Consider the following 27,313-nt stretch of genomic DNA (forward strand, 5'->3'; position numbering starts at 1 on the left):
TACGCAAACAAAAAATTATAATTAACTAAATTCAATGTAAACAACAACAAAACAAAAAGACAAGTACCCAAACAAAAACAACAACAACAACAACTGCACAATAACATCTAAATGTAAAAATATGAATTAATTATATTTAAACCGCAATGCAAAAAGAGAAAACTGAACATACAGATTAAACAACAACAAAATGATAAAACAACAAATTATGTCCGAAGAGCGCTAAAAACAAAGTAAATCATTTTTATTTTCATTATATATAAATAATTAATGCTTTTTTTAGTTCTCAACAAGTTGCATTCATGTATAATTTATAAAAAACGAAGAAAACAAATAATAATAATAATAATAATAATGAAATCCAACTTTAAAAAAAGAATAACAACAACAAAATATTGTAATGTAATAAAAACAAAAAGTATATATATATTAAATTAAAAGCGAAATTTTTTCACACTTTAGCTTAATAAATTGTAAAAAACAAAAAATACAAAAAAAAACAAAACTGAAATAAAATGAGATTTAATTGAATTTGTTATGCAAATGAAAAAAAAAATAACATGGCGTATTATTAACTTTTCTAGTTTTAGTTTTAATTATGTTTCAAATTTGCGCACAAGGTCCGCAGCAAAAATTATGCATTTGTTGCAGCATACTTTTAGGTGGCGATAATTTAAATCATAATTGACGCCACTTACCAACTTGCTGCCAAGCTTGGCATACTTTTAGGGTGTGCATTTTAGTCCGAGAAATAACTTACAGAGAATTTATTTTGAAGCTAATTTAAAGCATACTTTAAGGATGACAAAGTTAATTGTGTTCAATCCGGCACATGCAATTTAAAATTGTGGAATTTATTTTGGCATACTTTTAGTATAAACCATTTTTAATGTATTTATTTCTGCTTGCTGCTGATTTATGTTCGCCTGGTGTTTCATTTCGTCCAAGTGGCAGTTTACAAGGGATCTTCGATCTCGTAGTAGATTCATGACTGCTCAAATAGAATGGCAATTAACGCAAGTAATATTACATATATCCCATTGGCTAAATGAAAAATATAACTCGAGAACCATAAGGACGATCGAAATAAAATGCGGCAGAACATTAAACACAATTAACTTTGTCATCATTAAAGTATGCTTAAATTAGCTTCAAAACAAATACTCTTTGATTGGCGTAGGACACGCAAGGATCAAATAGGATATGGCTATGGTATACACGATTTTCTGTAAGCTTAAACAAAACATACACAAAAATAATAATAAAAATTATTTTTAAATTTTTTTTCTTGTCGGTTATTTTAAGATTTCAATTGTGTCCAAAATGGATGGCGCCACTAATTTTGTAGATACCTTTCTGTACCTCTGCTTGTTGCTAGTTTTTTTTACCCTACTAGGAAGTTTTTGCCGTTCTTGGCCTCCTGAAGCAGCCGTGACCAGAAAAAAGTACCAAGTCAACAGATGAAATACCAGACGAATATAAATCAACAGAAAGCAGAAATGCGCAAATCACTTGCTTAAAAAATACAATAAAATTTACTTTTACAACCACTGAAATTGTACAAATTTTTAATATCCTACCCGGCCAACAGAAGTTGGCAGCAAGTAGCCACGTAGAAAATCACATATACGATCCGAAATGTAACAGACCTTCGAGCTGTCCACAGAGCTGTCAGATTTTTTTGTTGTTGTTGTTGATGTTGTTGTTGTAGTCACAGATGCAGTTGTTGTTATTGTAGTCAATGCTGTTTTTGTTGTTGGTGGCCATTCGATGCCTCGAGGAATGGCTAAAAAGTGACAATTCAACAAGAGAAATACTAGGCGAACATAAATCAGCAGCAAGCAGATTTACCAAAATCATTGAATAGCGCCATCTATAAGTTGCTACGACAAACTAAATATCGTCAGATTGTCGAGGCAACTCATAGATGGCGCTATTCAATGATTTTTATAAATCTACTTGCTGTTGATTTATGTTTCCCTAGTTCTTATTTTTTCCGTCAACTGTTGCCGTTTTTGGCCACCTGAAGCAGCCGTGAACGGCGAAAAAGTGCCAAGTCTGCAGATGAAATACCAGACGAACATAAATCAGCAGCAAGCAGATTTACAAAAAATCGTGAGAAAGCGCCATCTATGAGTAGCTACGACAAACTTACGATATTGTAACAAATTATAGATGGCGCTATTCAATGATTTTTGTAAATTTACTTGTCTTAGCAACTCATAGATGGCGCTTTTCCACGATTTTTTGTAAATCTGCTTGCTGCTGATTCACGTTTCCCTAGATTTTATTTTTCCGTCAACTGTTGCTGTTCCTGGCCATCTGAAACAGCTATGAACGGCAAAAAAGTACCAAGTTAGTAGCTGAAATACCAGAAGAACATAAATCAGCAGCAAGCACATTTAAAAAAAAATCGTGGGAAAGCGCCATCTATAAGTAACTATGACAATCTGACTATATTTAGCGCACTCTGAAAGTATGCTACACTAATTATTTATTCTTTAGCTTGCTTGCTAATTTTATGTTGCATACTTTGGATGTGCACCAAATTTCGTGGGTTTTCGTAGCGACTCATAGATGGCGGTATTCAATGATTTTTCTAATTCTGCTTACTGCTGATTTATGTTCGCCTAGTATTTCACTTGCTGAAGTGACACTTTTAAGCATCGAATGGCCACCAACAGCATCGACCACTACAACAACAACAATACCATCTCAAAATACAACAACTACAACTAGATCAGCAACAACAACAACCTTAGGCAAATTCAATTGTAAAGAATCCAATAAATTTGGGGTCATCTCAGAGATTGCCTGCTGCTTTGTGGATCGCATATGGATTCTAAGCAAGTGACTTTCTACGTGGCTACTTGCTACCCACTTCTGTTGGCCTGGTAGAATATTTCAATTTTCATATTTTAAATGGCCGCAAAATGAAAATTGTAATGTAGATATTTTTAAAGTTAAGTAAGTGATTTTTTTTTGCATCTCTGCTGGCTGCAACGTCTAGACCCTGAAGGATTTAAAACGAAAACAAATTTCTTTTAACTATAACTTGTGATAACTCGAAAGAAAACACGCAAAGTTCTTGATAAGAATATGGAATCTTAAATATTTAATTTGCAACAGAATTTTGCAATATACAAAATACTAAATAATACACAAATATTATAATAAATGTATAAGTACTACTGAATGTGTATCGTATCGTATCGTATTATATGGTTAATAAGTACTTTCTAATCCAAAGTCGCATCTCGTTAAACGCCCAGTTCAATTATTTCGCTGGGCTTATATGTACCTAATATAAACTTAGGTCTATTATATTTATAATCATAGCTTATTGTAAATGTATTCAGAATGAATTTAAGAAAACATTAATTAAATGGACTTTAAGTTTTACTTTGCAATTTTTCACTTTTGCACACAAAATGGCGACTGCTTTATAGCTAAACAAAAAAAAAAGATTTATGATAACTATACTGATATTATTATATATAAATATGATAATGGTAATGCCTGTGTATATATGTGTGTGTTATTTACAGCATGATTTGATATCCTTTCAAGTGACAAATTTAAGTTCGTTTGTTTATTTTATACAATCCAAATGATGAAAGTTGCATTTGTTTGACTTTTGACAAAATGTTTTTGAGACTTGCTTCAACTGAATTCGTTATCGATTCTCTCACAAAACTTAATTGAAATTATTAATATATACGTGTATGTATTTACATGGTCTTTGACTTAGAGTTAGACGATCGAATAATGCAATTTTGTTGCTTACTGTAAGCTTAAATTAAGCTAAGCGCATCGCATTGCGCGCTTTACATGGAATACTTTCATTTTTGTAATTATATTTGAATTTGTTGTAATATGAGCTTAAATATATGCATTTGTGGTGAGGATGAAGAGAGTGTGTGTGTGTGGGCTTACTTTCCCTTGTCAATTGGGTATAAAAAGAACATTAATTTAAAAACAAAAAAAAAAAAAAAGAAATATTTATATATATTCATATATGAATATGCATCAAACTGGTTGCCAGTTTTGACAATTGCTTTGCCGGCCGCTTGCGTCTCACACGCGTCTTAAACAACGTCTCCTTCCCATCCGATTAGCACTCGGTGGCATAGTAGAAGACCTCCACTTCGCTCAGCTCCGAGTGGCGGCTGTGTGGACTCTCCACGAGAACGTCGCGTGTGGCGCGCGCATGCGCCAGCACCTATAGTCACACTTTCGAGGCATGCGGCTGTGCACCTGCAGCACTGCCGTATTGCGACTGAGACTGTGATTGCGCCTTCTGCACTGTCTGATAAGTGGGCTGCTGCTGTTGCTGCTGTGGCATGCCACTCTGCTCGCGTATGGTCACCTGGGTCACAAATGGACCGCGACTACGTGCGCTGCTGTTGAGCGATGCCGGCGAGAAGCCATTCAATGCGGCTGCCTTCCAATGCGGCTGTGCCACATTGACGCTGATGGGCGACGGCGTCGAGTTGTTGTTGCCGTTGTGCAACTGATGCGAGCCATGGCTGTGATTGTGGCTGCTGTGCTTGATGCTGCCCACACGCTGTTGCTGCTGCACAGTGTCGTATTCATAGTAGCTGCTCATGGGACGCAGACCGCCATTTGATTGCTGCTGAAGGGCTGCTGCCGATGGCGGTAAAGGCAGAGGAGGCTGTTGCTGCTGCTGTTGTTGGCTTGACGTTGAATGCATGCTAATGTCCTGGGAACGGGCGCTACGCTGCGAATGGTAATGCTGATGGCGTCGACTGCAAAAGCGTATAATACAAATGAGTTGATGCGATGCGAAATAGTAGAGAGAAGCAAGTCAGGTTGTTAGTAGGTACGAAAAACATTAGCTAACTACAACCAGGCAGTATGTTACTATGTGTGTGGGAGTGTATTAGTATTAGTATGTGTGTGTGTGTTACCTTTCGGCCTCGACTTTGATGCGCTGCCTGATCACCTGTTGTCGCATGCATTCGAGCGTCGACTCTGAGAGCGCCTCTTGCACGCCACCAACACCAATATCATCGCTGCTGCAGCTGCTGTCCAGTGTTGGTTAATGTGTGGTTATCGTGTGAGTACAGTAGCGTGTGTGTGTGTGTGTGATCGAGTGTGAAAGAGATACATATATAATATGTGGTACACAGAACAGACGGAGAAAGAGAACATGAAACACAGTGACGGGTTAATAGTAAACAAACACAAACACAAACAACACAAATGCAAATGTTAATAACAACACATTTAGCCACATAACAAAATAGTGCAGTTAAAGCCACAACAACAAATCACTAGAATATATATCTTCAGATCTATGAAAAACAGTCTGACAGTCTATTTCAATACCAAATAGCTTTTTAAACTTCCACCTCAGTATTCCTTTTAAGTCTTTTGCTTTGTTAGACAATCACAACTGTAAATTATTTAAATATCTCATACTTTGCAATATTATTAACCTGAAGTTATCTATAAAATTCAGCTAAACTTTTCAAGCACATCTTTACATCTATAATCTCTTATTCAATATTTTTTCCTTTACAAATACAACCATAAATCTAACATCAATTATATATTAAATGCTGATCAAGAAAAAAACGTTTTCTTTTCTCTAAACCTTGCTTTTGTAAAGTTAAAAATGCAAAAAATATCAAAGCTTTAAAGTAGTTTTAAGAAAATTATCTTACATTGAAATTAAGTAGCGAAGCAAAGGAACTTTTTTGAAGGAAGTCTTGCGATTGCTACAAGTAAATAGAGACATAGAGACACAAGTCTTCATTTCGAGTAAACAGAACAGACAAGAACGAAGTGAATATGCAGCGATCTTCTAAAATAATGAAGTCTGTCAAAAGTAAAATGTTTTTGCAAACATTAAAAATTGCCTTATTTATGTTGTTGAATTTTGAAACAGAAGAGATCCCAATAAAGGTTAGTTATATAACAAATTTGTGAACCAACACCGTTAGATAAACAAACAAACAAACATATATTAATGTGGTTGATGTGATGTGTGAGTTGAGTTGAGTTGAATTGTGCTTTAATGGGCAGCCTCTCTCACCTAATCTGATGCTGATGCAGATCTTCGTAGTTGGCGTAATGCTGATAGCGATGATTGAATATGTCGTTCTGATGAATCCCACCATTGAGTGCCGAGCCACCATTGACAGCAGCTCCCCCTGCCCCACCGCCACCGCCACCTGATGCATTTGGAGCCGGCAACGGCGGCGGCGGCTGATAGGCTGGCGGTTTGCCATTCCTCTCAAGAGCCGCCAAAGCAGCAGCTGGAATTTGTTGTTGCTGCTGTTGCTGCTGCTGCAGTTGTTGCTGCTGCTGCTGCTGATGTTGAGCTGAGTTTGGCGCGGCAGAGACCAGCGTGGAGGTGGCATAGCTATCGACGGGCACAACGCCATCCTTGCGATTCTTGCCAAAGCGAAACATGTGTCCAATGCCGCGCAATATGCTCGGCTTCTTGGCGCGCGACTTGCTGCCGTGTTTGCCATCGTTGAGCGAACTCTGGAACGGACCGTTGCGCTGCGAGGCAAAGCCGCCTTCGTGATCGCCCTCCTCCAGCAGCCAAGTTTTGCGTGGTTCTAAAATAGGAATGGCAGGTGTAAGAAAAGGCTTCAAGGAGAAGATTTCTATGCTTACTGTTGGCATCCGGTTCACTGACGACCGCAGCTCGTAGACTGTCCTCTCGCCCACGTCCGCGTGGCGCACGCAGCGCATGATGAGCGCGCGGCTCATCGGACATTTGCAGCTCCTGCACCATCGTCTGCAGCGACTCCAGCGACGACGACTTCTTCAGTCCCAGCGATGGCCCCAAGTCACCCAGCTGATCGCGTGCCTCCGCCTCGGCGGCGAGCATTTGTTGCTCCCGCTGCTGCTGCTCACGCTGCTCAATGTGCGAGCTGGTCTTGGCGTGCTTATAGCCCGCCGCCGCAGCCGCCATCTGTGCATTGGCGCTGGCAATGCGCGTCAGTGTCAGCGACTCAATAGAGCCGCCATAAACTGCCGATTTGGTCAGCTGAATGCGACGCTCGCGTTCTCGCTCCTCGCGCAACTTCTTGTTCCGCTGATACGTTCCCGTCTCGCGTGCATCCAACGCTGCATGATGCTTCTCCGAGATGCTGCGACGCCCCAGAGCATCGCGTGAGAAATGTTCCACACCAGAATTGTTTGTCTCGAGACTCAGTTGCGATGAGTAGGTGGCATCAAAGTTTGCCGCAGCTGCAGCCGCTGATGTTGCTGTTCCACCGGCTGCTGCTGTTGTTCCTGTTGCTGCTGCTGTGGCGCCTCCAGGCGTTGAGATGCCACCAATCATCTGCCCCATCTGTCCGGCGCCAGCTTGCGATGTGTTTGCGCTGCTCGCGTTGCAGTGTTGACCATCGTGATTGCGCACCGGCAGCGTGCTGTAAAGGAAGTGACAATTAGTTGAGGGGTTTTATTAAAATATTAAGCATACAAATGTGATTACTACGAAGACTTTTGTGTTTATAAATATGTTTAGGATTATTAAAAAAAATTCAAATGCGAATCATTCAACAATTAGGATTTTTAAATTATAAACATATTTATAAATATCACACTTGAATGCTTGAAATATATTAATTTTTAACATATTTATAAGCTTTGCACTTCAGTGGTTATCTTTGCGAGAATTTTAGTTAATAATTATCAATAAAAACAAAATAGTGCGGTAATATCTTTTAGATATACTGAAAAATACTACTTATTATTTAAATATACCGTTTAAAAATACTAAAAATATATTGAAATGCATATTGAGGTTCTATATCTTGATTGCCATTTAAATATATTAATTAATATACCGAAGAAATATTGATTGTCATTTAATTATATCAAATTAATATGCCGTTAAAATAATGAAATATACTAAAATATAGAAATATTGAAGCTCTATCTATATACAAATTTAAAATACCAAAAAATACTGATTTATACCAAATTGTATATTAGAACTTAGTCATTGAAATATAGATGTTTATACAGACAGACAGATGGACTGACGGACATTAGAGGTCGGAGATACCTCCGATACCCTTCAACCTTATGGGTAACGGGTATAAAAATGGCATTGCAATGATTGAGTGGCAAAACACAAGAGTAATCAATAATAAAGTGAAGTTGCTGCTTACGGTGACATGGGCTCCGCATCGTCCTCGATGAGCAGCGCCGTGTTGCCGTGCCCATTGAGCAGCTGCAGCTGCGCTGGCGACCAGTTGTCATTGGTGGCCATGTAGTAGCTCTCGTTGCGCAGCGTTGCCGGCGGCGGCGGCAGACGACGCTGTGACTGCGACTGCGATTGTGGCGTCTGTTGTTGTTGCTGCTGCTGATGATGCTGATGTTGCTGATGGTGTTGCTGTTGCTGATGTGTGGGCTGCGCAGAGTTGCTGGAGCAAATGCCACCGGTTAGACGATCCAAAACGGGATTGCTCCATCTGCAAAGTAAAGCAAATACATTTAATGAACTGAGAAAGTCAATAACAGATTTATCACCTACCTATTCATATCGCTGCCAGCGCTGCCAGGTCCGTTGCCGCTGCCGCCGCGTGGTTCACGCTTCTCTGGACTCAAATAGATGACAGTGGCGCCTGAATTGTCGCTGGCATTTGAGCTGCTGTTGTTGTTGCAATTGTTGCTATTGCTTCCGCTGCCGCTGCCACTGCCACTGCTATTACTGTGACTGTGACTGTGCTCAAGGATGTCACTGGAGCTGGCGGAGCGCAGTATTTTGCGTCCAACCAACAGCGTTATGGTCCCCGGATGCTTGCCCGGATTATTCACCATGGCACGACGCAGCGTCTCCATCGCCTCGGCATTGTTCTGGCCACGCAACGAGACGCCATTCACGCTCAGCAATTGATCATTCATCCTTAGGCGGCCATCGCGTGACGCTGCTCCACCGTGGATCACATTCTTCACAAAGATGCCCAGATCCCCATCGTGTTTCACGCTGCCGGCGCTCGCCGATGAGCTGTTCAGGTTCGAGCACGTCTTGCCTTTGACACTGACGCCCAGACCAGCCTTCTCTGTGTCGTGGACGGGTATGTGCAGTGTCAGCTCCTCCCGCGAGTGCCAGCTGCTGCTGCTTGGCGGAAGGCTGTCCTATAGAGCGGAGGGAGAAGATATAAGAGTAAAGTATTAGTGAATGAACGAGAAAAATTTACAATTGTTAAGGTTATTAATTTATTGCTTTTATATTCGGTCTTTATCACATAAGTATATTCATTCCCATTTATTTAATATTTGAGATCATTTTTTTAATTGAATTTAATATATTGACTTATTCAATTTCATAGGGTTTACTTATGAAGTTAAGTTTTCAATTTAATCTAATGCATTTATAATATCATTAAACTACATTTATCTGATGGCTCCTTGTTTACATTAATGACTTCCCCAGTTGTCTTCACAAATATTTCGGCAACTTTTGCACCTAAGATTCCTTTTATCTGTACAAATACATTTATGTCGCTTAATGGCTTAACTATTTGCCAAAAAAAAAAAAATTGTTAAGCGAAAGTTAAGAAGCAACAATGTTTTCCTATAATTTCTATGTATGTACTTTAGTTTCTGTCACTGTTAAATGCACAAAATATTTCAGAAAGTAATGTAAATCCAGTGCAAATGACATAAAATGAGACGAAACAATAAGAGAGGATTTATGAGAACTTTTTCCAAACATATACTATATATTCTTTACACTACAATTCATTAGTTTCATTCACACTGAACTCTTTTCATTATGTTCACACCCACTTGCCAAGTATTTATATTATTATTAATTAATAAGACTGCGCTCAACTTACGTTTGACGCTGCCGATTCGCTGCCCGCATCGATAAAGTGCTGAGATTCATTGAGCTGCGCCTGCTGCTGCTGCTGTTGCTGCTGGAACAGCGAGCGAGCGCTGCTCGACTTTTGCACGGGAATCGAGACAGGCGCTGCTGTTGCTCCAGCTCCAGCTCCAACTCCAGGTGCAACTCCTGTTCCAGCTGCTGCTGTTGCTCCTCCGACCTGCTTCTCCACAGTCTCAGTCTGCAAATACATGAAGATTAGTAAAGAGCAACCAATACAACTCATGATGTAACTCACCCCAACTGGCATCTCAGCCAACTCTTGTTGTCGCGAGACCACAATGCGTACCGTGGCGCCCGCTGGCATGCCGCGTAGTATGGCCACGACATCGGTTTGCGTCTTGCCCGTCATCGGTGTGCCATCGACCTCGAGCAGCCGATCGCCGGGCTTGAGGCGACCATCTTCGATGGCGGCACCTCGTGGTAAAATGTTCTTGATGTAAATGGGGCAATGGCCGCCGGCGGGATTATCGCGCGTCGTCACCGAGAAGCCCAGACCGTTGGGGCCCTTCTTCAGCAGTATCTCGATTTTGCGCCCCAGCTTCCGGGTGTTGGCCACCTGCAGCGAGGTGCCCACCGGCGCTGCATGCGGCTTGCGTGTGGGCGACACGGTGGCCACCTCCACCATTTCAGCCACTTTCGAGTCGCGTCTTTGTTGCTGTTGCTGCTGGCGACGCTGTTGATCACCGCGCAACACACGCACACGGAGCTCCGAGGATTCGAGGGCACGACGCAGCTGCTCCTGCACCTGGGACTCGCTCAGACCGAGCAGCTTGATGCCATTGATCTCCAGGATGCGATCGTCGCGACGCAAGCGACCGCGTTCCGCTCGACTCCCAGGCTCAACGTGCTGCACCAGCAGCCCGCCGCCATGCTCCTTGTCCGGCATCGCCGTCAGTCCCAGTGGACTGCCGTACTCGTTGATGATCAGCAGCATCTCGCCGTCCTTCTCCCGTATCGATTCGTACGCCTGGCCGAGCGGCTCTTTGCGTTTGCTTTCGCGTGGCAGCGATTTGCTTGAGTACGCGCTGTTCGGCAGCGAGCTGCTGGGCAACGGTTGTGGCTGCTGCTGATGCTGCAGCTTCTCGGCTGCCTCCATCCACTTGTAGCCATTGCCATCGCCGAGGAACTGCATCGACAGTCGACCGGAGCGTGCAAAGGGCTGATGACCTGCTCCTCCTCCGGCTGCAGCTGGTTGCAACAGTTGCTGCTGCTGCAGCAGCTGCTCCTTGAGCTGTGCGGCCGCATCGTCCTCCTCCTCCCATTGTGGCGAGAGTTGGCCGCCTGCCTTGTCCAGCAGCAGCCGTTCCGGCGAATCGCCGCCAGCATAATGCGGCGCTGCGGCCGACCAACGCTTGTTGCTGCCCTCCGACTTGAGCGAGGCCAACAGATTCGGATCGCTGCTGCGTCGCACCATCAGCCCCACTCCCAGGCCGGCCATCGGTCCCGAAGTGGTGCTCGTCACCTCGATGTGTGGCGTGGACAAGTCGCGGGTGGGCGCTTCGGTGTTGGTGGGATCGCGAAAGATGTCCGGTGAGCCGGTGCCCACCGAGGAGCTGCCCGAGGCGCCATCGCCGCCGCCCTGCGGCACTCCCGGATCGGGTCCCGAGTCCTCGAAGTGGGCGAGTATCTGCTCGCGATCGTCGGCCACATCGCGCACACAATCGTCGGGATCTAGGATGCCCGACTGTGTCTGCAGATGGTGCACCGCCACCCATGAGCCAGCCTCCTGCAAAGGTAGAAAGTAGAGTAAAAGTGTTAATAAGAATCGATTGAAAGTTGTGTGAAAAGTGTTTAAGAAAAGCAGTTCTTTTTCATATATTCTGAAAATTCGAAATTTTTATAGAATATCCTCTACTTATTATCTATTATATAGTGTTGCTAAGAAAAGGAATTTAAAATAGTAAAAAAAATGACATATATATTTCATTACTAACTTGTAAGAAAGTTATAATCAAGTGTGCTCCACTGTGAGATACTAAAAATATACCAAATAGTAGGACATAATACTAAATTTAAAACATACCATAGAGTACAAAATATACCATATTGCCAACCAAAGCAACTAAGAACAGCGTGCAGTGGCCTTTTTTGTACCACACAAAATCATTTCTTAATTAACTTCTACAACTAACTTCTTCTATCTGATAGCAACCAAATCTTTAGGAACTATAAAAACTATTATTATTATTGTATGTACCAAAAATTAATACACTCTAAACTATTTGAATTTAAATTTAATTAATTAAAAAATAAGTCAAATTAAATTCGTATACAAATGACAATTGAAGAAAAAAATGTTCGTATAAATAACTCATACGCAATGTTCAACGTCAAACAGCTATTTGAATCAAATGAATTAATTCATAGCGTAAATTGACTGCCAAAAACTAGTTCAACATTTTATAAATGCACTTGTTTTAGGTTTCTACGAAAACAAGTAATATGGAATTTGAGAATTTGTTATATAAAATTGAGCTCAATAAATAAATACTTGAATGCAATGCAGTTCGTGGAATTATAAAGTGTGAAGCAGCAGCTTCGACTTCTCAGACTCTGTGAGCTGCGAAGACAAAGACAAAGACAAAGCAGACGCCAATGCAGTTGGAATTGCAAGAGAAGTTTAGGCGCTTCCGGGCCCTGAAACAATTGCCCAATTGGCCATGTCGTTGAGTCATTGGCGCAGCAGCTCTTCAGTTCTTCAGCTGGCAGCCAAGCTAAGCAAAGTCTTGCGAGTCGCAATCCATTGAAGCGACGAAGACGACGACGACGACGACCTCCAGCCTACCAAATACTGCAGCACGGACAATGGACACAACAACGTTGAACAAAAATATAAAAATAAAAACCAAAAGCAATACCAAAAAAAAAAAACAGGCAAACGAATCAAGTTGGTAACGCTGTCATTGCTGGCATTCCATTGAATTCCAGCACACACAAATGCCAAATGCCGAAAACTGGCCAACAACAACAATAACAACATCAGCAACAGCAACAGCAACAGAATCGACAACAACAATTGCATCATGGCCCGAAACCAGTCATGGAAGCAGCGGAGCGTGCGCTTCGCTCCCTGAACTAAACTGAACTGAACTGAGCTGAACTGGAGAACTGGAACGTCAACTTGGCGCAACAATTTGGAAGGTTGTTTCTAGTTTATGTTGCTCTTGCTGTTGTTGTTGTTGTTTTTCTTATTTTCGCTAGTTTGCAACCAAACAAACACATTGACTAATGTTGCTGTTGTTGTTCTTGGATTTATGGGTCAAAGAGCGTCCACTGGCATTGCATTCTATTGTTCCACAAATTGATTTTATTTTTATTTGTTTATTTTCGTAATAATTATTCACTTGTCTGTCTGTATGCTCTGCTTCGTTATGCGCACAGTGGTTTCAGTTTAATGAATTAGTAAGTGCTTAACAAAAATCTAAAATAAATGAATTAATAGTGATAGCTTTAAAGTACACTTTTTTGCAAAAGTCTATCACAATCGAATACAAGAAATATATCAATAATATGTATAAACATATATTATACATACGCACTGTTGCTCAACAATTTAGCGATCAAAAATTTAAATTCAATATTTTTAAAGTCATTTTGTTGATTTTCATTAATTTGTTTCAACAAATTGTAAATTCATTATTTTTAAAGTAATATTTTTAGTTTCCATTAACTACCAGAATCGATACAAACAAAAGAATTGACATATATCACGTATACGCACTGTTGCTATACTATTTATCGTTGTTAAACACTAACTTTAGAATTTTAGTTTGCATAACAAAAAACTATCACAATCAATTAAAAAATCTATGCTTTATTTATATATAATAAGTATACGCATATCACGTATACGCACTGTTGCTATACAATTAAACGGTGATCGCCAACAGTTTCACTTTCTTTATTTTTTGCCCACACAATGCATGCGTTGAACCCACTGTAGTTGCGGTGTGCGGTTTTTTTTGTCATGTCTGTTGTTTGTTTGTGGCATATCTCAATCGTTGATTGTTTCTTTATGGTCATTTGTCAATGGATATTATGCGTCAATGGGCATCCGACAACGATCACAACGATCGTATATCATAAACATTAGCATACGTATGTATGTGTGTGAGTTTGTGTGTGTGGGCGTATGAGGGGGGGCGTGTCTTATCACATTGAAGAGGAGTTGAAAACAGTTTTCATTTGAATTTTGATTCGATTTAAATTGTAGTTTTGTATTTTCGGATTCGTTACCTTCACGCAATCGTAGCTCGGCGATGGCGGCCGCTTGGGCAGCGTCAGTGAATAGGATTTGTGGAGGGTGCCATGCGGTATGCCCTCATGCTTGGCGGCCACCTTGTAGGTGTGGCGCCACCCAAACAGACCGCTCAACTTGTTGGCCAACGCCGGACACTTGGGCGGCACGTCGAACATGCTTTCTTTATTTAGTCTCTTGATTCTTTGGTTTCTTTGGGTTTGTTGTTTTTACTATTCTTTGTCTCACAATTGGTTATTTGTTTGTTGATTTGTTGTTAATTGAGTTCTTCATTGTTGGGGGTTAATTCTGAGTTAGTTTCACATTTTTACACTTGAGCAAAAGTCATGAAAATTCGCTGCTCGTTTTGAGAACGCAGGACGCACTGATCGCTGAGGAACATTGCACCGTTCTTTTGTTTTGCTTCTGTTAAACACACACAAAATATATTATTAATCTTATACTGGAATTGTTGTTGTTGATTTGCTTTGTTGTTGCTATCGTTGAGAGGCACGCGCACGTTTGTTTCTTTCTTTTTTTTCTCTTTTTTTGTTTCAGTTTCTGTTCTTATCGATGATGCAATTCCAGTTACGCTATCGAGTGCAACACGACACGCTTATCAAATGCAATGCAGTAGCAATCAGTCAACTATCCAAACAGTAATCAGAGAACTACCATAAGCTGATAGCTTGAGAATTTTCTTTGTTTCCACAGCGTTTCCACAAACACTGCAATTCCTGATCGCCATAAACTAAATGTTTACCAAAGCAAAGTTGATCAAATAACAAGAAACAAGTGCTAACAAAGAAGTAACATAAGCATTTAAACAATATTGATTTCAAATTATTATTATTTTATTGAAATAACGAATACAATTCCTTATTGCAATGAGGCTAAGAGGATTTCAAATGTTTTGAAGTATTGTGTTTTCTCAATTGATTAGAAATTCAATTAAAAATTAGTATGATCTTTAATGATTGCACTTGATTTAGCATTGCACTTTTTTCCGCCCCTTATCGTGACTATTGTTTTCCCACTTGTTTGCCTGATTTCCCACAGTTTCCATGAAGTGCATACAACTGTTGTTCGTGCACAGTTGGCATTAAATACGTTGAAAAAATGTAAGATATAGACATCAACTGACAATAGATGTGTGAAGGGAGGAGGGGGGGAAAAAAAGCAACAACTTGAACTCATTTCGCACACAAATTCACATTGATTATGCACTTGTTCAGACACACCTGTAATAAAGGCGACGTCAACTTGACGCACAGCAGAAGCAGCAGCAGCAACAGCTACTAAAACAACAATAATAATAGTAGAGACACCCATTTTGAGTGCGAAGTAGACGACGCACTGAGGCATAAACAACTCGCAACAGCAGCTTCAACCTCTCTCGCTGCTGCTGATGTTGATGAGGGGAAGAGAAGCCAAGAGAGGAGAGAGGAAAGTGAGAGAAGAGGCGCCGCTTGCGATATATTTGCTTACTAGAAATTTTCGACGTAAACAGCAGGCAATGAAAAAAAAACAGGCAAAAACAAAAGAAAAACAGCAACAACTACACTATAAAAAAACGGTGCCAATTAAAGTAAGTATTACAAACACACATGAGTACATATGTGCATACCCACATCTAATACGTATACAACACAAACACACATATACACACACACCTAATCACACACGTACACACTTTACTATATTTTGCCCAATTTTGTTGTGAAAAGTGGTAAACAAAAAAAAATGGCAAGAGAAAGAACTGAGCGTGCTAAGTACACAATTAAGCCACAGCGTAAATACCCTCATATAACAGTTACTGTTGAGTATAACAACTAGATCGTGCTTTGAAATCGCAAAAGAATGTGGTGAGCATTGTTTGCAAATAGCAAATATAATGCTAAGAAGCAGAATTTCCTCAACACTTTTGTTTAACAGCTTAAAAAGATCTCGTAAATGCAAAGTAAAAAAGATGTGCATAACTTGCAGACGAGTATAAAAGTTTTGCATAACAGCTATGTATAACAGTTGTGTATAAAACTGAAATATAACTTATATATAACTATTAGATAAAAATACAGATATATTTCAGATGTGTATAACAATTTTGTATAACAGCTATGTATAATAGTTGTACAAAAAAACTGATGACACTTCTATACACCCTTCATATAAACATACAAATATATATGGTATTATTGTATAACAGCTTTGTATAACGTTTTTGTGTAAAAAGCACAATTGGGACTTCATACTATATTTAAGGAGTAAAACATATACAAATAATTTAAAAGTGTAACAGATTAATAAAGCAGAATGGAACAGATCCATATAAATGTTTTGTATAACAGTTTCGATTTTGTATTCAGCGAATTAATTTCAATTACTAAAAAAAAGAAATGGTATACACGAAAAAAAACTAAGGCTATTTTACTATCCCTAATGAAATATAACAGATATGTGTAACAGTTCTGTATAACAATCGTGAATATCAGCTATTACAAGACATGCGTATAATGTTCTTGTATTGATTTCAATTACAAGAATAACACAACCATGCCACAAAGCAAACTAAGGCTTCGATGCCATCCAACAATCAGAGCTATGAGTAATCACACACTACTAAGCATACACTACACTCTGCTAATTATGGCTATTACAGGGTACAATGACAATTAATTCCAATGTCAATTCTAAACTTAGCCACACAGCAAAGCGAACGAAGCAAGCGCAATTAAAAAGGTTTTGTAATAGAAATGAGTGATACAAACAGTCGATTCATTCATAACACACAAAAGAAAACACAAAATCATTCACAATATTGTAATGGAGCGCGACAAGAGAGGAGAACAGAGCAAAGCCATAGCACAACAGGTAGCCAGCAAACAAGCAATGAATGGGTTCAAGTTCGATTTGGGTATTCAAACAATTTGTTTGTCTAACACGTAGTATTTGCATGTGACTCAATAGAACACCGATGCACGACTATGATTCATTTGGTATTCATCGAGTAACCTTATAAACAATCCTCTGCATATTTGAAATATTAATTGTGAAGGGAAAAGCGAAAACAAATCCAAGTGGGATCCTTCATATGAAATTCCTTTCGGGAGAAGCGAGCACGCTTCATGCATAGAAACTGCAGAATTACGTTGCCAACATTAATAATAAATCCCAAGCATAAGGAATGAATTGATTTTATAATGAACTGACAATAGACTCAACTCGACTCGAATCGAATCGTAGCCTGAGTAGCCTTTTATAGACCCAACCAAGTTAAGCGAAGTGGGGCAACAAAAATTAATTAAAAATTGCATGCGCAAAGTGCAGAAAAAAAAATACATAAGATGTGAGCACTCGTAAATTAGCATAAAATGCTTTTTAGCCACATGCCATCAAAATGCTATGAATAAGGCTTGTATTGTGATCTGAAAGCGATGGCAGGTAGAGGGCACTGATAAATAATCACAACATGCAACTGGCGTATTTGCCACGCCCACACCCTTGAGACTAGAGACTCCTTTACTGGCTCTATCCATAATTTGCAATCAGACTCTTAACAACCCACGACACCGAAGTCTTTGCTCCAATCTGCCGACAACTACAGCAACAAGCAGCAGAAATCTAAAAAGAAATCCACAACGACAACGACGACGGCGACCAAGAAATATGCAAGGCAGGCAAAAAGAAAGGCCAAATTACATGTTGTCATTATGCAGTAAGGGGCGAGGGCGAGTGCCAGGGAGGGAGGCACAACACACAACACACCGCACACAACATACAACACACACATAATGAAGTGTAGCAAAAGGCATGCAACGGCCACGTTTGTTGTTTGTTGATTCGCAAAACGTTATAGTTAGCTATGAGTGCAAGTTTTGAGTGCGGAGTGAATGTTACTGCGAATGCGAATACGAATGCCGACTAACGAGGTTCACTCCTAGAGTTGCAACATTACTAAAAGCAATCAACAGAAAACTAAACATCAATTTAACAAATTCTATATTTATTGCCGTTGAAGTAGTTGAAAATATATTCATACTATCCAAAAATAAAATACGATAAGGAATTCGTCTTATGTTGATGGTATCAAAATATGAAAGACCAAAAAGAATATAACATACTATCAAAGTATCAAAACGTCAAGTACCAAAAATAATACAAAATATTTTCATACTTTCAAAACATTAACTAAGAAATATTTTCATACTATCAAATAATTAAACACGAAAAAGAATTTAAAATATTTTCGCAGTATCAAAATATTAAGTGCCAACAAGAATTCGATATACGTTCAAAGTATCAAAATACCAAATACCAGAAATAATACCAAATATGTATGTACCTACTATTAAAAGATTAAGTACCAAAAAGAATTCAATGTATTTTCATACTATTCAAGAATTATCTATGATAACGAATTGCAAGTCTGCGAAATTGTGTTCCCCATAGTTTCTTGTTTCCTAACAAAACCTTCTACAATTTGCAAATTATTTATCAGTCTCATATGAAAGATAGGAAATAGGTTCTTAGTCCCATCGCTTGTTGCCAAAAGAAACCATCGATTTGCCCCTCGCGCTTGAACGTGAGAGGCCAAGTGAAAGGAGCAGCCATAATAGGCTCTCACAGCGGTCTCTATCGATAATGGGCAACCTTTTCTCGCTCTCTTCTCTTCTCTCCACCAAAAATGGAATCCTCAAATGCGAGACGTCACGACGTGCCAAGCTAATCAGCTGATTTGCATATGATTAACAAGAAAATAAATATGTTGACACAAATAATTAGCAGGTAATCCGCAAAGCAGCTGTTTCTCTTTTAGCGATCTTTATTTTATTTACATTCATTTTTTGCTCTCTTTTCTTTTTTTGGGCAAAAAAACAGAAACTGCTGCGAACACATGACGTTAAGAATGTGTGTTATCAACACAGGCAAGCTGGCAGGCAAAACCTCTGACTAACAATGAAACGAGTATATATATATGCTATATATACTCGAAGAAGACAACTGAATTTATCACTTACTCGCAAGTCGATTAATGTCAATGCTTTCTAATGCCTCAATATGTGTATATACCATATATTATTGCGTTTGTCTGTGCTTTGTTTGTTTTGTTGTCTCATTGTCTTTCAATTTTCTTTTCATTATCAGTCGAGTGAGTGGGCGTTGGGTTTTGATTCACACACACACACACACGCACACACACTGATTAGTCAGAGGCCTGGCCAGTGATTTTTATCTTTATCGCCAGGGCGCATTTGTTATAGTTACTAACGCCAACACCAATTTCAGACGAAACAATAACACCTCGCGAGGTCGTTCTCATTGACAACAATGCTAACTAACTATAATACAACTAACTAACTATAATACAATTAACAACAACTAACTATAATACAATTTAAGTATTTAGTTTTCTAGAGCCAAACACTCTGATACCCTATGATGTATGGTTAAAGAGATAAGACTACTGAGAATGAAATTTCAAAAACATTGAAAGCCAAAGTAATGAAGAAGTTTCCAAATGTTCATTAAACGTAGAGTATCTTTTCAATTAGTTAAAGGGTATTAAAATATGTGTAGAAAACAGTGAAAACGGTAACAAATGCAATGGACAAGAAAGCGCACTCATAATTGCGATCACACAGGGCACAAATTGTAAAAAAAAAAAAACGCGAGAGAGCTCAGGTGATTGGGGTGATGGGATTGCAGACGATGGTAAAGCTGGTGAATAGGTTCCCACATGAGGGGCCAACTACCTTAGCGGCTCATCAACTTTTGCTCTGCTTTTTCCCTTTTCGTTTACTTTAATATACTTATATTACACACTATATGAAAGTGCACTTAATTGCCACAAGAGAGCTGGCGAACCGGACTGGTACTGGACGGGTGCCATATGGCCAAATGCTGGTTGGGAGTTGGATAGTTTCACACAGAATAGAAGAAGCAGTTAGTGGCTGAACAAACCGATGATGATGACTAAACAAGTTTCACCGCAAATCGATCAATGAAGTCTTACCCCGCCACCCGCTGTCGATCGCAACTCCCTCTCGGGGCATCATTAGCAATGATAGATTCTTATTAAAACGAACGATACTAAACGATTTTCATTGAAGCTTTCTCTGCTGCTTCAATGAAGTGCTTGAATCTTTCATATATATGTATATGGACATAGCCATAACTGGCCTATATCCGTCTTAATTGTTTAAAACTCTCTTTCTTCTTCTTCTGCTTCTCCTCATGCACAGAAATTGCTCTCTCAAGAGCGTAAAAGCTCGTTGAGTTTATTCTCACTTAAGTCGTAACTCAATCTTGTAGACAAGCAATTAAATCAAAAGCGAGCTGAACACAAAACCCCAGACAAGGCATAACAAATTGCCGAATTGATGAATTGAATGATTGACAAAGCATGGCGTAAAGATTGTGTGCCTAATGAGCGGATTGACAAATTTAGCTTCTTATCTCATTACGTATTATTCATTTGTACAAAGCCCAAACAATGTATAAATAACTTTCTTTCCTTCTTTCTTTCTTTTTGTTTATTTTTTTGTACTTTTTTTACGTTTGTCGTGTCGTCATTTAAGTAGCGTCTCATAAAGTGCACTTAGAGTTACAGCAATAGCGAAAAACGCCACGAAAAAACAACAAAAGCCGCTTACAAACTTTACTCGTAATTGCGATTGCCGAAAAACCAGGCAGCAGCAAACACATGGAACCCAGAGTTAAAGCCACAGCCACAGAGTGAGTGTTTGGAGAATGGAGTATATTTTATATACATACATACATATATATATTTTGGAGTAGGGAGGCAAACTGTAATACCTACATATGTACATACATATGTATATGTTGAACCGGTTGGCTACTTGGAGCACCGAAAAGTTGATTGAACCTGCGCGCTGCTGATTGAGTAACACACATTTAATTGATTTAAATGCGAGGCTTTTGCTTAATTGCCACATCAACATAAACAGCTAAGAAACGGCGGCCAATTATAATTACAGATGCTGTGCACAAGTCGAAAGTGAAACGACAGCCACAATAAACGGAATAAAAAGTTTAGGTTACAAGCAAACAAACCAAAATAAAATAAAAATAATAATATAAAAACAAATGTGCGCCCTTTGGGGGTAATTGACGAAACACAGCTGCTTTATCATAAAGAGGAGAGCAAAGTGCGCATACTCTGCATTCAAGGCATATCAGACATTATATCTTAACTGAAACGTGCTTCTCATTATTTCTTATTGCAGTCTGAAGCACAAGTAAAGCAGTTTTTAATTTAAGATTAACATTTGCAAAGAGTATTGCAATTATAATAAGAACTTTCTGCATATTGTTATATTTTTTTATGATTAGTTTAGAAGTATCAGAAGTATTATCATCAGATTGTATTATTGCTTAGAGCTTTCTGCAGATTGTTTTTATTATGATTAGTTTAGAAGATTATCAAAATATCATATTGTATCATTACTTAGATTTGAATTTATTACGTAACTGCATTTGAAAGTGCATAGTGTTCGCTTAAACGTGATTGATAAGCAATCATTATTGCACATTGATTGATAGACAGACATTTAAATGGATTTTATGTTGCATTTGCTGTCTGCTCTAGCTTTTATATTTTTTGCAGGGTATACGGAAGGCAACTGTCAAGTGTCACTTTCACTCTCACTCCATCTCTGTCTCTGTCTTCGTCTCCGTCTCCGACTTCGGCTCTGACTGTCTTTTGAAGTCGCCTGTGCGTCGTCGTCAGCTGGTGACAAGAGGTGACATTTTGTACACAATTTTAATCGATGATTAAGTGCTTCAAACTGCGAGCAGAGAGTACAGTTAATCAAGGGGAAGGGGAAACAAAAGACGGAGACGGCGATGATGACGTGAGTTGACCGCTTCAGCTTCTGCTTCATTCACCGCATTAACTGTGCATTTCGAGTGTTTGTTTTTATTGGTATTTATGCTATGTTTACCCTCCCGATTTGCGATGTCTTTCTCTCTCTCTCTCTCTCTCTCTCTCTCTCTGTCTCTGACCAAATCTTTTATTAACTCGTTTCGTTTTATTGGCTCGAATTGTCGCCATTTTCAAGGCGGCATATTCAGTCCACAATATCAATCGAAAATATTTGGCTTAAGGGTTTTTGCTTTTGCTTTTTGTTGCCCATCATTATTTAATTTTTGTTTTTGTGGCGGAAAGATGAAAACGGTAGCGATTCGAATGGAGGTGAATGCACTCAAAGATCTTCAATTTTGATTTATTTCATTTGGGATCGGAGTGAATATTAATGAAATGTATTCATAAATGCATTTTGTTATACTAGCACTCAATGAATATACTAATTCTGCAATGTGGCGAGTTTATTCAATGATTCATGAATGCAGTGACTGAATAAACTGTATTGTTCAACACACCCATGCGTGGTATTGACTTGACACTTAATCAATTAGATAAGTTTAACATGATTTGTTAGCATACGCATAATATTCACGAGTGTATTCATGAATAAAACGTATTCATTTGCACCACCAAAAGCTGATATTGATCATTCTATTCGTTGTATTCAAAACTATGTGAGTGTATTCATGAGTGTATTTGAAAGTATTCAAAGTGAAGTAATGCTTAATCCTCCAAACAGACGCTTTTGTGAAGTCAGCACACTCTTAAGCCATTTATTCGTCATCTAATTCACTTAAGACTCACAGGTACACACAATTATTCAATCGCTCTGTTCGCACACACTCATTGGGTTCTTTTGTTCGCAGTCTTAAGAGCTCTACAACTTTTTTCCGTTTGTTGTTTATGGTTAGAGGCTTTTGTGTTTTATTTTTGTTTGCGTCTATTTTCTTTGTGAAAACCCCGAAACTAAATACACTCATACCACTTTTTGGGTGTATTCGCACTCACTCACAAATATGTGTGACATAAACAACAACAATATTTTTATCAACTTCTTTAGTAGCTTGCTTAGTTATTTTATCGCCCCGAAGGACCCAAAAAAATGCTGATGATTAGATTAAGTAAACACCGACAATGCGATGAAAACGAATACCTCGCTGGGCGGGTGTGTTCAAAAATGTGTCATAGAGGATTGAATATTCATTGAAGACTTTAAAGTAAACTTATTTGCATTTCCAAAGATATAAGTGTTGTTGTTCTGGTATTCTAGTTTAAGCAACGACAACAATTCCGTTGCCTGCATTTTGGAGTCGTTCGTCATAGTTAGGCGGGATTGTTGTCAAACAATTTGATTAATTTGCGCTTAGCTTTAAAGCGTTGGCATGCACAGTGGGTCAGCGTCAATGGAAAACGCCTTCAAGGCCAGCAAGAACAACAGCAACAATTGGAACAAGAACAAGAACTGCAACTGCAACTGCAACAATAACAACTGGCTGATGCATGTGTTACATGCACCTTGTTGTTGTTGTTGTAGTTGGCCTGTTGCACATTCCTGGCTAGTGAAAGTCGCTTTGGCCAACAAGAAATCTCAAGGCTGCAACATACAACAGGCTGCCGTGTTTTGTGGCCTGGCCCAGCTGCGTAATCCGAGACCCAAATAGATTTATTAGCTGTCGCCTTTAATTGAAAACGCTGGCAACTGCATTAGGCATTAGAGAGAGCGAGACCGAGAGCGATAGATATCCTCCTTAGGTAGAACCACAAAAAAAACTGAGAAGCCAATGAAACGTAGTGGAAGAAGCAGCATGATAATGCCTGGGAAACTCAACGGATACTTGAAATTCTTACCCAAAACCCACCCTCAACCGCAGTCGCTGCCGCAGTCGAAGTCGCTGCTCAAGACTCTCCCACACACACACACAAGCACACACACACATAGCACGTCTTTAGACATTTCCTGCTGCAATTCGCTGCTCGCGTCATGGGAAGCTAAACACACTAAGAAGTTCAAGAACGAAGCGAAGTTGAAGAAGAAGCAGACGAAGCAGAAGAGGACGAATAGAAGACGAAGACGCCTCTTGCATGCATATAAAAGTATATAAAGTACTTATACATTGATAAAGCATGCATGTATGTACATCCGTGTGCGCCAGGCATATAATTAAGCAAGAATTCAAAGTTATCTGCAATTTAATCTGCATTTAAATAAAAATGTGTGTTCACGTAGATAACGTCACGAAATTTAGATAAAACCCGAAAACAAAATTATTCACTTGACATTTTTTTTTTGCAATGCATTTTTTGGTACTCGCAAAAAAAAGATACACACAAAACAGGCGACGCGCACTTGTGTTTTTTGTACAAATGACAATAACTAAAAACTAAATCAAACTGTCAACAGCAGCAGCAACAAAAAACAAACAACGAAAAAAAACTGCGTAACCAGCGCAATAGTAACAACAACAACAAGAAAAACTACGTACAAACTGCGACGACGACGTCGACGGCGACTTTGTGAACCGAGCGAAGTGCGCTGCGCTCGCGTTTCGATTTAAAACTAAAGTCAAAGCACAGTCAGCCACAACGATCATGCAGCGACAAGTGAACAGCACACACACACATAGACAACCACACAAAGAGAGTGTTGGGAGAGCGTGTGCGTGTTCATATGCGAGAGCGGCAGGTGTGAGAGCGAGCTTAAGTAAGCAGTGTGAGAGAGAGAGAACAACAATTTTGCCGGTGTGCCGTGAGAGAAGTGCAAGCAACACTGTGCTGCTGCTATTGCTTCTGCTCTAGTGGCTGCCAAACTGTGCAGTGCAGCTCAAACGTGGCGCTGGACAGCATAGAATTGGAGAATTGGCCAGAGAACCCGGAGGGAGAACAATGAATGACCAGCTAGCAGCTGAACATGGCCAAAGCAAAGCATAGATAGTGACAGCAGTTTGTCAAGCGTAACGCAAATAAGCACGCAAAACAACAAATCAGCAGCATAGTCAAGTAAAATCAAACCGACTGGGGAAATGCTCTAACAAATTTGAAAATTGTGTGGTACGATTTAAATTCAATACTTATATACTCATGGTTCTTATTAATTTGTCACCTTAGAGTTTTAGAATTTATGCTCTTTATGTTCATTCAGAATAATTTTCCCATTAACAAACCTTGCCTCAAAGCCCATAGACTCCCTCAATCCTACTCTCTCTCTCTCAGTTTCTATGCATTTCTCTGGTTCTTCCTCTGTTTATTTTTTATGCATTTTCCTTGGCAGCTCATAAAAAAGAAGCTAAAGGCAAAGAAAGACAAAGGCGAGCGAAGCATGCAAATCTGCGGCGAGTCAGAGACAGAAACAGAGTCAGAGTCAGAGTCAGGACGGTGGCAACAACAACAGGTGGCAACTCTGCAGCCAGTTATACGAGAGACAATTGCCGAGGGCGTCGCATGGGCGGGTGCATAATGCAACAAGTGGCACACAGGTAGAGGGAGACTGGGGAGTGGGGGAAAGGGGGTTGCATAATTGCCAAGAACATTGCAAAACGATGGCAAGCGTTTCCTTTAGCGATTTCCCCTTTTGGGCCAACAGAAAGAGAGAGAGAGAGAAAGAGATAGCATAAAAATGAATTGGCCTTCGAGTGCAACATTGTGGCGAGTTGAAGTTGTTGGCTTTAAATGAATTCTAGCCTGCTGCAAACGTAATGAAATTAAACGAACTGGAAAGCTTCCTTTTTCCATGAAAAGCCTCCGCATCGTTGGCATAATTAATGAGAGAAAACCGAAGCACAGCAAAACAGCAACAACAAAAGGAGATGGCAGCAAATGTATTCAAACGAATGAATGCATACATATGAGTATTTTCATATTGTATATAGTATATATTCGTATATTCAATTTGTTATTGTAATTTACCACGGCATAAATAATGCAAAAGTTGCACTCTGCAACAATTATAATTGCATCGAAACGGGAAATGCGATAAGCACGTGAATGCGAGTGAGGGAATGAGTGTGAGTGTATTCATAGCACACACACACACACACATGCATTTACTATTCACAGCATAATCAAGACATTTTCATATTTTATTCGACGCTCCAAATTCATTGAGCATTCTGCGCAGTTTGAAATGCACCAAACCAATGACTCTCAAACCGCCCGCTCAGCCAAACAGCTGATCTTAAAACCCGTTTCATCGCGCTCCTTTCGCACTCACTCAACACAGACGATGTTGGCCGGCAAAGCTTTTTGGCCAAACAAAAGCGAACAACCGTTAATTTGATTGTGCGACTTGAGCACTTTGCAATCTCATTAAAAGCACACAAAGACTTCCGTTCGACATTATTAAAGCATAAAACTCGTGTGTCACCATCATCCCAGCTAGTGAGAGTGAGAGCGAGAGCGGGATAGTGTCTGCTTAGTACCCCCACCCACCGCCAGGAGGAGAAGTGATTGACCGAAGCAGCAACAAAGGCAACTAATGAGCAAAAAAACAAAAAGAAAGAAACGCAAAAATAGAAGAAACACAATGGAAAATGGAAAATGAGGAAAGAAACGCAAAGCTTAGGGAATTCTCAATCAGAGCTTTGTACTTTTGTATATAAATTTAAGTATACCCTGTAAAATAAATGATACATACATATATGTTTGAAGTCAAACAATTACAATAGTTATTTTATTTCTAAACAAAATCAAACCAACTGAAAACATTGGAAGCATTCTTTAGCCAAGTCTATTAAAGCATTACAATATTTCAGGCGATAAGTTAAGTCGTTTGTTGAAAACAAAAATATTTCTTCTATTAATGATCACAAAATATTTCATCATTTAAGTGTAATTATATGAACCCGCTACAAATAATCTGTTCTTCTTAAAGAGTATTTACAGTTCGTGTTCACTTTACAGACATTAGGGAAATGCAAATGAAAATGCTTTTCATGATTTGCCTAATCCTAAACTGTGCGTGTCTCTCTCTCTCTCTGTCTCTTTCCCATTTTAAGTTTTTCACTGTTTTTCTGTGTCTCTTCTGCACTGATTTTCTGACTGTTTGGCGGATGAGCACTCAGCTGATTTTGTGTGTAGTTTTTCTATGGCTTTTGTGGCTTAAAGCTGGTCTCGTTTTGGGAGTCGCGTGTTTCGAGCGCTGCCCAAGCGGTTTGACTGGTCCATTTTAGCCGCTTTGCTGCTTTCCGCTCACAGCTCGCCGCTTGCCAATTGCCGATTGCCGTTTTGTGGCTTAAAAGGCGTCTGTGGCTAAAGCTGTCGGTGTCTGTCTGTATGTGTGTGTGTGTTGGCCTAAACTAAAACAAAAGGC

General features: G+C 39.6%; 1 protein-coding gene across 5 annotated transcripts in view; it reads right to left on the reverse strand.

The window, feature by feature from the left end:
- Positions 1-3,085: 3,085 nt before the first annotated feature.
- Positions 3,086-27,313, reverse strand: part of LOC133848926 (partitioning defective 3 homolog) — a 47,493-nt gene continuing 23,265 nt past the window's right edge. The window contains exons 1-9 of one of the 5 annotated variants that reach the window (XM_062284673.1): positions 14,120-14,535; positions 10,119-11,609; positions 9,834-10,061; positions 8,525-9,129; positions 8,160-8,462; positions 6,652-7,412; positions 6,062-6,593; positions 4,932-5,036; positions 3,086-4,769 (exon numbers count right to left, since the gene is read on the reverse strand). In XM_062284673.1, coding sequence (XP_062140657.1) covers positions 4,229-4,769; positions 4,932-5,036; positions 6,062-6,593; positions 6,652-7,412; positions 8,160-8,462; positions 8,525-9,129; positions 9,834-10,061; positions 10,119-11,609; positions 14,120-14,299 — 4,746 coding nt within the window. In that variant the 5' untranslated portion in view covers positions 14,300-14,535 and the 3' untranslated portion in view covers positions 3,086-4,228. Of the gene's footprint in view, positions 4,770-4,931; positions 5,049-6,061; positions 6,594-6,651; positions 7,413-8,159; positions 8,463-8,524; positions 9,130-9,833; positions 10,062-10,118; positions 11,610-14,119; positions 14,536-27,313 lie in introns of those variants that run through there. The other 4 variants (XM_062284672.1, XM_062284670.1, XM_062284674.1 and 1 more) reach the window with 4 other exon arrangements.

The sequence above is a fragment of the Drosophila sulfurigaster genome, chromosome X, assembly GCF_023558435.1.
Source record: "Drosophila sulfurigaster albostrigata strain 15112-1811.04 chromosome X, ASM2355843v2, whole genome shotgun sequence".
In the NCBI taxonomy this organism is placed as follows: Eukaryota; Metazoa; Arthropoda; class Insecta; order Diptera; family Drosophilidae; genus Drosophila; species Drosophila sulfurigaster.